Below are 12,998 nucleotides of genomic sequence, written 5' to 3' on the forward strand. Positions count from 1 at the left end.
CCTCGACCGCTTGTCTCTGGGGTATGATTGCGTTCGATATTAAATACACTGTGTGCAAATTTGTGTCGCGTTATTATAAACTGAAGGTTTAAATAGCCGGTGGTTTCTCAGCAATTACACAAAGCCCCTAATGACTATTGCTCGAGAATCTCTTGTGCTTATTAGCTAAATTGCCGTGAAGCAGGTTATGCGGGCACTCGCAGAAATTGCAATTATCCAGCGCATAGCGTGTAACTCAAGGATTCCCTGCATCCGATTCCGTCGATCTAATTAAACGTCAATACTAAAAGTTTAATTCAAAGCGCGGGAACGCTTCCTGTTATAAATGCTGAAATGCATATCGATGCTCGCTCGACACGAGAGGATAGTCTTAATTAGCTCCTATAGAAATGTAGTAATTAATAAAATAGTCGTCTTTTCAAATAAAACAAAAAGTTTTATTTTCGTGGTTTTAATCAGTTTTAGAAGTATTTTTCTATCTTCCTGGTATTTTATTCTAATCTTACAACAATAGATTTCCTGTTAATTTTTTTTTATTTAACTTGCAATGTATAAATGTTAGGTACTGTATATAATCCAATATTTTGCTTTGGATATTATGCATACGAAATCATAAGAATTTCATAAAATTGTTAATATTATACATAACCGATCGAAAGGTCGTAAATATGTATTAAGTATTTAAATTTATAATTTCATAAAAAAATCGTCGAAAGAAACCAAGACAGTGGGTAACATAAATCCACGATTGGCTCGTTAACATTGATTCACAGAATTCATTTTTTACGTTTAATATGCATTCAATCAAAATTCCATTCCAGCTATTGTAAATTCAAGCGGCCGATAGGAGCACTTAATAACTTGATCACGTTTTCGCGTGGAAGTATTCAATAACTTTTTCCCTTTTACAAAAGGACTCTTGACACGCTTGAATTACGCATTATGAAGAATGGTTCTTAAAATTGTCACAACAGAACGTTTCGGGTGTTCTTACAGGTGCTATTATCCGTCTGTTTATTCTTTCCGTGTATCCAAGTGGAATAATCCATGCTGCCTAAATAAATACGAAACGCAATTTCTTCGCGACTCCGAAATTCGTAAAGAAATTAAATATAAATCAATTTAAATGATCGTCTCGGACTCGAGAGTATACAAATAAGAAGCTGTTAAAATGTCACACTTAACGGTCATAAACTATTCCGGTCACGTCTCGGAGTATTTGTTAGATATGTACGATAACGCCCGGGAATAACAGAACTATGAAAAATGCTCCAGTTTTGTTGAGTACGTGAAAGCTTCTTATATGTAGTAGTACACTATTACTGTTTTATCAACCCTCGCCGTTTACGAGGCCATGTTACATTTGCGTATTTATTTTGACTCATAGTTTTGACTTCTGAATGTTTTTATGTTTATTTTATTATGGAAAAACATCGTGCCCAGAATCAGAAATTTCTGAATTTGATACGCATTCTTTTCATTCTATGATAATTGTTTGATATTAATATTTTCTGTGTACTATCTAGGTAGATATTGCTTGCAAACGATCGTTTTAAATGTGAAAAATATATCCCATTGCATACAACCAATCGTCTAACTATGTACACCTATCTATACTCAATATTTTCCAATACAACGAGCATTAGCTCCTGTGCTCTGGCGTACTGCCGCCGGCCGCTACGTAAAGAATCTACACGAGCGCTCTCCAGTCTATGCGGTGTCATATCGAGAGCACTTCTGATACCACGCCACCGGGTGCCAAGAAATTTATTTTACACTTTGTACTAGACGCTCTGTAGGTAAATTGAAGCTTTAGAATGTGGGATACGTTCTGGACATTGATTTGTTAGCCCAGATCTCGTTTATGTTTATCGAGGTATAGTAGAATATCGTTACGGAGATAGTTAAGCTAAATACTTCTTTACGTTGACAAATTATTATATGCTATTTTAAAATTATCAATATGTTAGTAGCATCCGCTTCTTTCCTTTTCATTATTTAGAAGCAATGTGCAGATGAAAAAACACGAAAATCGACTTTTCATATACCTACTTACTTACTATGATATATATATACTCCGTCTACACTATTCCGCCGTCTGGTATAATTCGTGAAACTGATATCTATTTAAACAAATGTACGCTTCAAGATAAACGCTGAATATTGAAGACACGGCGATGCTGTGCAAACACAATGAATCCTATTTGCATATGAATGTGGCTGGTTTGTAACGAAATTAAAGCAGCGCTCTTACGTTACAAATTATTTTCAAAGCTCGCTGCATAAGTGGATTACACGTTAGCTACCTCGGAAACGGCTCCACGTTTTTACAGAATACTTAATAATTTGTGAGAATTACCGTCGTGTAGCTTATTTACAAGCGCGTACAACTTCGGACATCAAATGTTTGTATTGGTAGGTAGCATAAGAATATTTTATTAGTGTTGTATGGTAGATTATAACGATTGATTTTATTATTGACGTAATTTAAAGAAAAAAGAGCGTGTGTGCCGAGCACACGTGTCAGAAGTGAAACTTCATTGGTAAGATTTGACAAAATCGTCGCTTTACTCCATGACGTGACGGTATTTCCATGACGCGACCTTGAAAATTTACTCTCAACACGCCTAAAGAAGTTGGTTTCACTTCAAAAATAAATGAATGAGTTTTTTTTTAATATTTGTTAATAAACTAAAATAGTTTTCTTAGAAGTACTTGCCTAACTGCGTCTTGTTAAAATAAGTATTCTTATATTTAAAGCGCCATACCCTTTCGTTGAAAACTAAAGTTTAATTTACACACTATTTCAGATTTTTATATTATGTATACGCAATACGTATAAAGCCCTTAGTCTCCAATCGATGCTATCACGCATGGATTCGCAACAAATTTTTTCCAGCTCTTTTCCAATACAAGTTTAATTTGTTGAACTGCAATGCGTTGTGTTTCCACAAAATTTACCATAAAATTTACGTTTTTATAACGTGCTCTATCGCTGCATACGTGCAATTTATATTCGATAAGACCCTTTTTATTAGCACGCTTTGTACGCCATTTAATTTCAACGTTTACGTGTCTAAAATATTTTAAGGATATAAATTGGAAATCTATAAACTAAAATATAGAGAACTACTGTGATATTATATGCTCTTAAAGCTCTTTGATTATTTTCGTATAGATATTGATAGTCTTTTATTGAATAAATACGAATCAAAAGTTATATTTTAAATCCAAATCCATTGAACCATGTTTTCACATTATTTCGCCACCTAGCCAACTTCCCATAGAAAAGTCAATATTCGATATTAGATAAAAGGAAACCTTTATTTATTAGACCAAAAAGCAATTAGTCCAGTCACCCAGAAATTCAACAGTATACACTCACAAACACACAGATTCGTTGAACAGTCACCTATCCGTTTCATGTAATAAAACCCTATAATAGCAATCCTTGATAGAATAAAACACATAAGTGAATCTCGTTAACGTGAATGATACTCTTAACGAGCTAAACGGGTTTTTCTTTTTGCGATTTGTGAATGCAATTTCGCCAAAATGCAAATTCAAAATAGATGGAAGCGCTAGTTAGGTTTAATTGTTTTTGACTGCGTTTTGCGAATGACCTTTTAGATTGTTACAACTTTTGTGTATGTGGTTGTACAAAATGTTTGGAATATCGATAGTAGTGCATGAAATATTGCGTTATCAAAAAATATTGCTCAATAGAGACATATTGGTAGTGCTGGAGATTAATACGACAATCTACAAAATCCTTCGCTATAGTATCCACTAAACTATTCCCAATGGTTTCTATGCACGATGAAACTGAACAGTTGCGGATTATCCACGACCATATTGGCAACTTCAGATTTTATCTGCAACGAGTTGAATGCCAAAACGCTAAATCGAAAATTGAAAAGAGATAAAAATTGTTACGGATACATGGGGAATTCTTTTCGTCTTTTCGCCGGAGCCAAATGAAATTTTCCATTCCACACTATTTCATATTTCGCGGTGGTGTTACATTCATATTTTATTCTTTTCAACGTTCGTATTAAGCACGTATAGTCTACAATGGAGAATAAAAATGAAGAGAAAGATAATAAAATGTAAATGAGTTAATTGAGATGGTTTTATTTCAAAGAAAATTATTGAATGAGTTCTTCAATAATATACGGACGATGATCATGATTTAAATTTTAAATGTGAATCCTTCCTCAAAAGATTTTGACTTAGATAATTTAATTTACAACTTATTTTTTATCTACCTAGGAAAATGTTTCGGACACTATTTAATACTTACTACATTTACAGTAAGAGTTAGTATAAAGCTATTTATTTAATTATAAATACTTTAGATTCAGATTTCTCTCACACTTCTATGTAACCACGTTATTTAAATGTGTTATTGCTGATATTGTATTCACTGTTTGTCCTTAGGCACTTCTCCAAGCGCACGACGTGGTCGCGCGCGAGGTTTACGGCGAGGAGTCGCTGCGTGCGTCCCCGCCGCCGGTCAACGGGCGAGCCGCGCAGCCCAGCGCTGAAGACGAGGAGGACACGGAGCCAGAGTTCGAGAACGTGACCAGGGTGCGACTCGTGCAGTTCCAGAAGAACACCGATGAGCCTATGGTAAGGAATGTGGAAGGTGTTAGGTGTAAGAAAAGTGACACGACGAGAGTGTGACCGACACTGTTAATGGGCAAATGTGTACGATGTTAGATGCAAATGGTAGGAGACATTTTGTTTCGGATGTTGTGCGTGACCTTATCATGGTTTGGATCTTTGTTATTCAATGTTCAGTAATTTTAGATAGTTTTACCAAATTAGTAGATGCAACTATGCGAGCACTACTGTGATTTATTAAATATCTTTCAAGTTTGTTGAGTTTAAACTTGAAACTTGAAGTCTTGGAAACTATCTGGAAAGCTGCATCAGTGATAAATTGATACGAATAATATATATATACAATAATATATATACAATAATAATAATATATATAATAGAATACATTCAAGAATTTGAAACTGTAATAAATTAACGCTAGTTCAAAACACATTAAGCGTACTCAATTTTAGTTAAATTAACGAAAAAAGAGTTATATTACGGAGTATGTGAAAAGGGTCAAGTAGTCGTTGAGACGATGCTAGCAGCGCCGCAATGGGGAACACTGCTGTGGAAATGAAGCTAAAAAAAATACGTTGCGAAAGCATGTAATCTGTTGAAACAGACAGTTTTATTAAAAGTTTCTTTGTTGTGCCCGAGCATTATTTGAATGATAACAATTTAAATTTTTATTCGTTGTAACGTAAAGGCCAGTTGCGGTGGCAATGCAAATTTTGTAATATCAGATATTCAGAAACAGAATTATTCTGCAAATTTAAAAAATGTGAAAGAATATTAAAAAAAATTGGTGATATGAAATTGCATCGTATTGTAACGATGCTTTAAACACTAGGCCACTCACTATCATATTAAGATAGCAATCTATTTTACCCTATCAATCTCAATACAATATAATAGCATATCTATAAAAATTTCCAACAAAAGTAGACACATTAAACACTAAAACTCAAATCACATCATCACAAACTCAATCTATTCTCCAAAACCAGGGTATTACCCTCAAACTGGCAGATGACGGGCGCTGCATAGTGGCCCGCATCATGCACGGCGGTATGATACATCGCCAAGCAACACTACACGTGGGAGATGAGATCAAGGAGATCAATGGCACGCCCGTCGCCAACCAGTCGGTGGCGCAGCTCCAGAGGATGCTGGTAAGGATCTTACTGTACCACTTGATGTAGCTCCTACAGATTATAGGGAATGTATGCCCGTGTAAGTATGAATGAATGAATGAATGAAAACGCTTTATTGTACACCATTACAAACAGGAAAAAGACACATATACAGAAGCGAGACATGCACAAATGGCGGCCTTATGGCTTCAGTAGCCATCTCTTCCAGGCAACCAAACACAAGATAAAAAAACATAAAATCATGACAGTAAGTTAATGCCACAAAGATGAATCGATGTAACGATAGTATTTAGCTGGATTTGAAATTGTTTTGGATGGTCCGGGTATCGAAGATTAAATGTCGTATAGCCAATTTGATGGAATTTTCCACCGCGCGGCACGTAAGAGTGAAACTTTGCTTTACACTTAATAAACCTCCATGTGTTGATTTTGCAGGAAGTAGTTAAAGCTAGAAAATGAATAGATTATTTTTTAAATTATTGTCGTATAATCAATTTGCTGGAATTTTCAAATGATATCTCAGCTGCCTTACAGTAGGTATTAACAATTTTCATCGGTATGTCTATAGAACGTAGAATTCGGTCTCTAATTACTATAATATTTCTTGGATGAGATTGAAGAAAATGCTTGGGCATTAAAAGAAATACCGGACAATTTGACGGAATGTTTTAGATTTCTTTTCATTCGATATTAGATATTTTTTCAATGAAAAAATGTGTCAAGAGTATAAACATGAATACTCTCTAATTTTAATGGTGTTGTTTTAAAATGAAAAGGAAAATAAATCTAAATGAAGACTTAATCATAAAACAAGAATGATAATGAAAGAAAACAAATTTGGGTTAACCTTATTATATGCAAACATAATATTGAAAAACTCGCTATGTTTTTGAAACATTATTTTATTTTGCAGCGTGAAGCCAGAGGTTCCGTAACGTTCAAGATAGTTCCATCATACCGCTCAGCTCCGCCACCTTGCGAGGTAAAGTACATAGTTATTTTGTATTCTTTTACTAGAACGCTGTTTATTACCCTTTGGGCTGTACGAGGAATGCTGTTTGAATTGCTGCTCTTAACTCTAAAATCAGTTTGACAAATTGTGTTTTACAGTAGATTAATGCAAACATTGTGTGATTTGATTTTGATTTAAATAGACTGTGTGATACTAACGCGCTTTGACTCTTTAACTAAAAACTGCAGAAGTAGTAAATTAAAGTCGACAAGCGCACATAAATCTCCATAGAGCTTGTCCTAAATCTGATTGGTTAACTAAATAAACTAAAAACTTTGTTTTGTTTCTAACTAGCTATTCCGGATAAAGCCTTCGCCCGTTCTAGTAAGTAGCGTATTCCACACCCGTTGCTACTTTTTGTTGTTTTGTAATATGTACCTGTTTATATTTGTTGTTTGTTTTATGTTGTGTTTTATAATGTCACCCGGGCATGGCCGCGCGTTCCCGGTTCCAACCGTTTCTGTGCGCTTGTTGTTCTTTGCCATCGCTTCGATCATTCATTATATTATCATTGCATAAAACATAATTTCCCATTACCCATTATTCGATGTTACTTCAGTCATGTATTCCATTTGTAGATCGTTGATGTGATGTGAATCTGTTGTTTTTTATATTTACAAGCTAGTTCCCTTTAGTGAATAATTTGTCCTAACATAATTACTACTTTGCTAAAAATAATGATACCAGTTTTAGAAGACACTTGAAGATATGAAGGAATACAAACATTATTGAATAATTTGAATTCATTTTACTTAAGTAATTTGATACACGCATTTGCAGATCTTCGTGAGAGCGCAATTTGATTACGATCCATTAGAGGATGAACTCATACCGTGCGCCCAAGCTGGAATAGCTTTCAATATAGGCGACATTCTACAGGTAAATACATATTAATGCTTTCAAATACTATTTCTAAAAAAATAATCCAGCGATGGAATGATATAAATCTTATTATTATTTATTTTCATTTAATATAATGTATAGGCTGTTCGTTTGCGTTGATTGAGATAATTTATCTGAATACATATTATTTTCTGAATGTTACTTATTGAAGCAATAATCCTGTGAAGCTATGTATAACTGTAGCAAGGAAAAATACAAACTAGGTAAAAACCTACATAATATGTTATGCATAATATGCTTTAAATAAAAAGTTCCCTTTTATATTACGTACAGAAACATTCATTGCATACATTAGTTTATGGAATAATTTCAAGAGATACAAATGCGGCACACAGTACAAGTTGTAAACCTTATTACGCTGAGTGATGTGAACTTTGTTAGATAAGTAATTAAACTTTATTACCATTATATAATAGAATTAACGTACATCAAATTGAGATTGATGAATTATTATGACACCGAGAGTGGCATTAATAACTGAATTAAATTAATTTTACTTTGTACATATTTAGTAATTTAATGCACAAACAAGTGGCATAAACTTACATAATTATTGAATGTAGTTACACAAATAAAACTTTTAACGGACTGATTCATTTTTGATTACCCTTTTTTTTCACCGTCAAGACAACAATATAGTCTATCTGTGACTTTAACCAAATGGAATCTACGGAAAATCATTTTATAAAAACGTTCAAACTTATTAATTTATCATTGAAACTCGCGTATAAAACATAAAAAAAGATGGGTTGCACTCCGGGAGTGCCGGCAGAAGTGAAAACTTGATTATTAACGTTGAGCATGTTTGATATCCATCCGTCTTACGCTTTTTCGATCAGGTCACGTGTCCTGATGCGAGTTTAAGATTTTATACCCATTACAGAAAAAGTGCTCAACGCCGCTAAAGAAGTTTTCACTTCAAAAAATTAATTTTGGTGTTTTTCTCAATACATTACAGATAATAAGTAAAGACGATTCCCACTGGTGGCAAGCTCGTAAAGATGCCTCTGGTGGTTCAGCCGGTCTTATACCAAGCCCTGAACTACAAGAATGGCGCGCGGCTTGTGCTGCCGCTGAAAAATCTAACACTGACCAAGGTAAGATAGTTAATAGTATTGATGTTGATGAGGAAAAATGGTAAAATCAAAATAAAAATTTGTGAAACCGACCAATTGTATTTGTACATATATCAAAGGATTTTGCCTCATGAGATGAGAAATAATGTTTTTTATTTGGAATTGTGATCGTTTGGAAATAAAGAATTAAGTATTAAGTACTAAGATTTGAATATGGGTTATTATCAAATCATTTTTGATTCTACCATGTTTCCAATAACTGAGTGGCTATTTTAGCGGTCGAATAGCAATGTTCATCATTTAGCCACAAAATTGGATGTCACTACGGTTCATGTCTTTGTGGGATATAATGCGGTTTTGAGCAGTCATTTTAATATGTTTAATGAACTTCATATATAGACGATTTATTATGTTTTGGTCAAATCGTTTTTATCTGAAATCATTATATGCTTATTTTGTATTCATTCAGTTTTCATCGTTTGACGTGTGTAGATGGTCGTATGTGAAATTACCTGACCCGTTATTACTCTAGACGGTCGTTGATCAAATATTTAGTTTGACAAGCTGCTTCAGCCAACCTAGAATTAATGTGTTGATGTTGTGTTAGGATTCGTTTTTCAGGAGATTTTATTTATTTTAACAAATGATTTATTCCCTTTTCTATCACTTGCTTGTTTACTTTATTCATATAATTTTATTATCATATAAATGTAATTTATTGGACGCGATATTTATTTCAAAAGTTGTTATTTATCTTCATTTATAACATACATTTTAACAGATACAGTTGTTGAATTATTTATGATGAATCTACTTGAATTGCGATCAAATTCAGAAGCAAGAAATAAAAGAAGAAATAAAAGAGCTATTAAGTTATGTAACACATCTATCGAGTAAAAGTTATTTCTCATATCTATGTTTCTATGTGTTGTATGTCTCTACCTCATATTTTCACCGTATTATTTGTATTGGCGCTATATCATTATGATGTTTCTTTCTTTCAAATTTCAATGGACGATTCTACAGTTGGTATGTAATATTTTGCTTTATACATATATATATTTTGTTCTATGTGTATTTAATGTTCTCATATACGAAATAATCTCATTAAGCCCGAAATCTGCATGGTATTGATACCAATCGAATCTAATACCGATTAAATATTTAAATTTATCTATCGAAATGTCTGTCTGTCAATATATACCCTAAAGTAGTAAAGGATTTATCGTAGAAGGCTATGAATAATAATCGAATTGTCTTAAGACTCCTCAAACCGTATTGTTTTCTTGGGAAATGTTTGGTCCGTTCCAACGTGTTGTTTTAATATTATCTTTATCACATGAAATCCGGTTTGTGTTTTTTCATATCCTCACATATTTTCTTAACTTCGATTTACCTGTCTTTATATTTAGTGGGCGATGAAAATATACTATGTTTTGTTTTACTTTTATAATAGTAGCATTTTTCAATTATCTGTTCACTTCTTTTTGTGTTCTATCATTTGTATTCCTTGTGTTATTATTGAAAAGATATTCATCTACCGTAATTTTGTAAACCCGACCATTTCCCAAGAAATCCGTTCCATACAAGTAGTTGCCAAACCATATCCATGGGTTGTGTGCATGACCGTGTTGTAATGTTGTGCGGCTAGGAACTGACGGCTGCGTGTCTCATACCGACGGATGTGAGAACACAGGTAAATATATATTATGTAGTGCGGTGCAAGGGATTTAATAGTTACTACTTAGGATTAGGATAGTTAATGTTAGGATTTAGCGGTTATTGATTTTGAGGTCGAAATTTAGACTTTTTTGTTATTTTTTTATTGGAAACGTCTTATTTGTGTGAATAAGGAATAGATTGACGTGGTTATAACGTCAAATGTGTTTTACATAAAATCTATTTGGATTGATAAATTGTTAAAAGATTTTGTTTAATTAACTTTAAGGGTGCACTCACACACATCAGTCACCGTCACGGCACGTCACCGGACAGGATTAAAAAAAAATATGTATCAATAGTTCTAGTATGACTCTGTTCCCACACGACAGTCGCTTGCACGAAATCTATCAGTGACGTCACCGGTCAGGCACGTCAAATAATCTTTCCATACATGTATCATACTTTTATCCCCACTCACCCGGTGCCGTCACGTCTCAGTTCAGTCAGCGTCGTGCTACCGTCAATTGCTACATGTTCTCTAGCGTGACACACGTCTAATCACTGACTAACCTGATGTATGTGTTCAATGATTCAGTCAAACCGGCGACGTGACTGACGGACAACATGACGGTGACTGGTGTTTGTGGATACGTACACGAACCGTCACCGATCAGTCATCGGTGACTTGACGGTGACTGATGTGTGTGAGTGCACCCTTAACCATTCGTTGAGCTAAGGATGGTAAAAAAATTGAATTGTGTCAAAAAATTGCTCCATAAAGAAATAAATATTCTCATTTAATAATTATTATCTCTCTTGCATATTAATTGTAGCGATAGATTGTTGCTATACTAATCATAAACTGAGAAGTTGCTCTTAAAATTTTATAAAAGTAATGAAGCACAAATAAATGTTGTTTTGAATAAATTTGTTGATAAATTATATACTGCATGTTACAATTATAATTAAAAATAAGAGCATAACTTCCCGTAATTGTGAAGTTCATCTTTTCATTAAATATTACATTGTGTAGATATTTGGCTTTAATTAAAAATAAAAAACATGTATTTGAATGTCTAGAATATTCAATTAAAATTTATAAAATAATTTATAGTATTTGATCTTTGTTCTAGTTAACTGTTCGATATTTGGACGCAAGAAAAAACAGTCGAAAGACAAATATCTCGCGAAACATAACGCTGTTTTCGATCAACTCGATGTTGTGACTTATGAAGAGGTCGTGAAGTTGCCTTGTAAGTATTAAATGTGATTTATTTGCTGTATAAATATATGATAAAGTAATTGTTTTTGGAAGTAGGGTAGTGTTAAAAACAAAATTTAATCACTTAATAATATAAATATATAGATAGTACTTATGTATTAAGTACCTGAATTTTGAATTTGTGGTATCTTCAGTAAGTTTTATTATCTGTTTTTATTTTTTTGGCAATTTTTATTAATTTCACATTGATTGAAAGTATCAGAACGGCAAAAAAAACAAGACGTTAGTATTTATATGTTTTTATGTTAAAATTTCAGCATTCCAAAGAAAAACTATAGTTCTATTGGGCGCTCACGGCGTTGGTCGTCGACACATAAAGAACACTCTCATAGCTCGTCACCCGGATTTGTACGCCTACCCGATACCACGTAAGTTTTATTAGTATTTATGTTTGTATTTGTAGGTAACATTCCTAAAGTTTATTTAAAAAAAATTCTGAAACTAAAAATCAGAAGTGGGGTTCATGTTCGAAAATAAAATCAAAAGTGTCAACAAAAGATGGCATATATTTTTTCCTCTTTGTTCTTTATATTCTTGGTATTTGATTATGAATGTGTATGATGTTTGAACAAAATTGTTCTTTTCTATTGAATCAAGCTTTGAAAATACCGTACTATTGTATGATATATGTTTCTTTTAGAGTTGTTGAAAAAGCAAACACATATTTATTTATTATTTATTTATTTATTTATTTACACTTTATTGTGCTGGCATACAAATTAATCCTTAAAATTAAAACTTAAAAACTAGTCCAGCACAGAAGGCGGCCTTATCACTTAAGAGTGATCTCTTCCAGGCAACCTACTGTGTGGAGTAATATTATGAAAGAGGAGGTAGGTAGGAAGTACAAAATATATATATAGCTATATATGTTCTATAATAAATACATACATATAAAATATTATATATATTACATATAATATAATATAATACACATTCAAATAATAAATATAATATAATAAATATAATATATATATACATAAACTCATACTGTAGTTTAGATAGAAAAATAAAGTAAAACACAAATAAATAAATTAATTAATCTTACTAATCCGAGTTAAATGCCAAGTTCAAGTAGTGGTTTCGGACTTGTTTGGCAAAGGTGGACAGCGTTTGAGCTTGTCGGATGCTAACTGGCAGGGAGTTCCATAATCTGGTAGCCCTTACGGAAAAAGAGCCACCGTAGAACTGTGTGTGGTGCGGAGGCATAGATAGCACTAACCTGTCCACCGATCGCAGAGAATAGTTATCACAGTGCAGGAATTGGAACTGGTCTTTTAGGTAAGAAGGAGTTTTGGGAT

General features: G+C 33.2%; 1 protein-coding gene across 4 annotated transcripts in view; it reads left to right on the top strand.

Annotated features, from left to right (window-relative positions):
- CASK (peripheral plasma membrane protein CASK) overlaps positions 1-12,998 on the top strand; it is a 155,349-nt gene that overhangs the window by 133,203 nt on the left and 9,148 nt on the right. For 2 of the 4 annotated variants that reach the window (XM_090102047.1, XM_090102045.1), the window contains 8 exons: positions 4,441-4,632; positions 5,616-5,780; positions 6,676-6,744; positions 7,555-7,653; positions 8,636-8,774; positions 10,405-10,449; positions 11,549-11,668; positions 11,955-12,065. In XM_090102047.1, the coding sequence (XP_089958173.1) occupies positions 4,441-4,632; positions 5,616-5,780; positions 6,676-6,744; positions 7,555-7,653; positions 8,636-8,774; positions 10,405-10,449; positions 11,549-11,668; positions 11,955-12,065 (940 nt within the window). The remainder of the gene's footprint in view (positions 1-4,440; positions 4,633-5,615; positions 5,781-6,675; positions 6,745-7,554; positions 7,654-8,635; positions 8,775-10,404; positions 10,450-11,548; positions 11,669-11,954; positions 12,066-12,998) is intronic. The other 2 variants (XM_090102046.1, XM_090102048.1) reach the window with 1 other exon arrangement.

This window comes from Colias eurytheme, chromosome 5 (genome assembly GCF_061535395.1).
Source record: "Colias eurytheme isolate Ceu_HAF_F1 chromosome 5, ilColEury1 Martin Lab GWU primary, whole genome shotgun sequence".
Taxonomy (NCBI): Eukaryota; Metazoa; Arthropoda; class Insecta; order Lepidoptera; family Pieridae; genus Colias; species Colias eurytheme.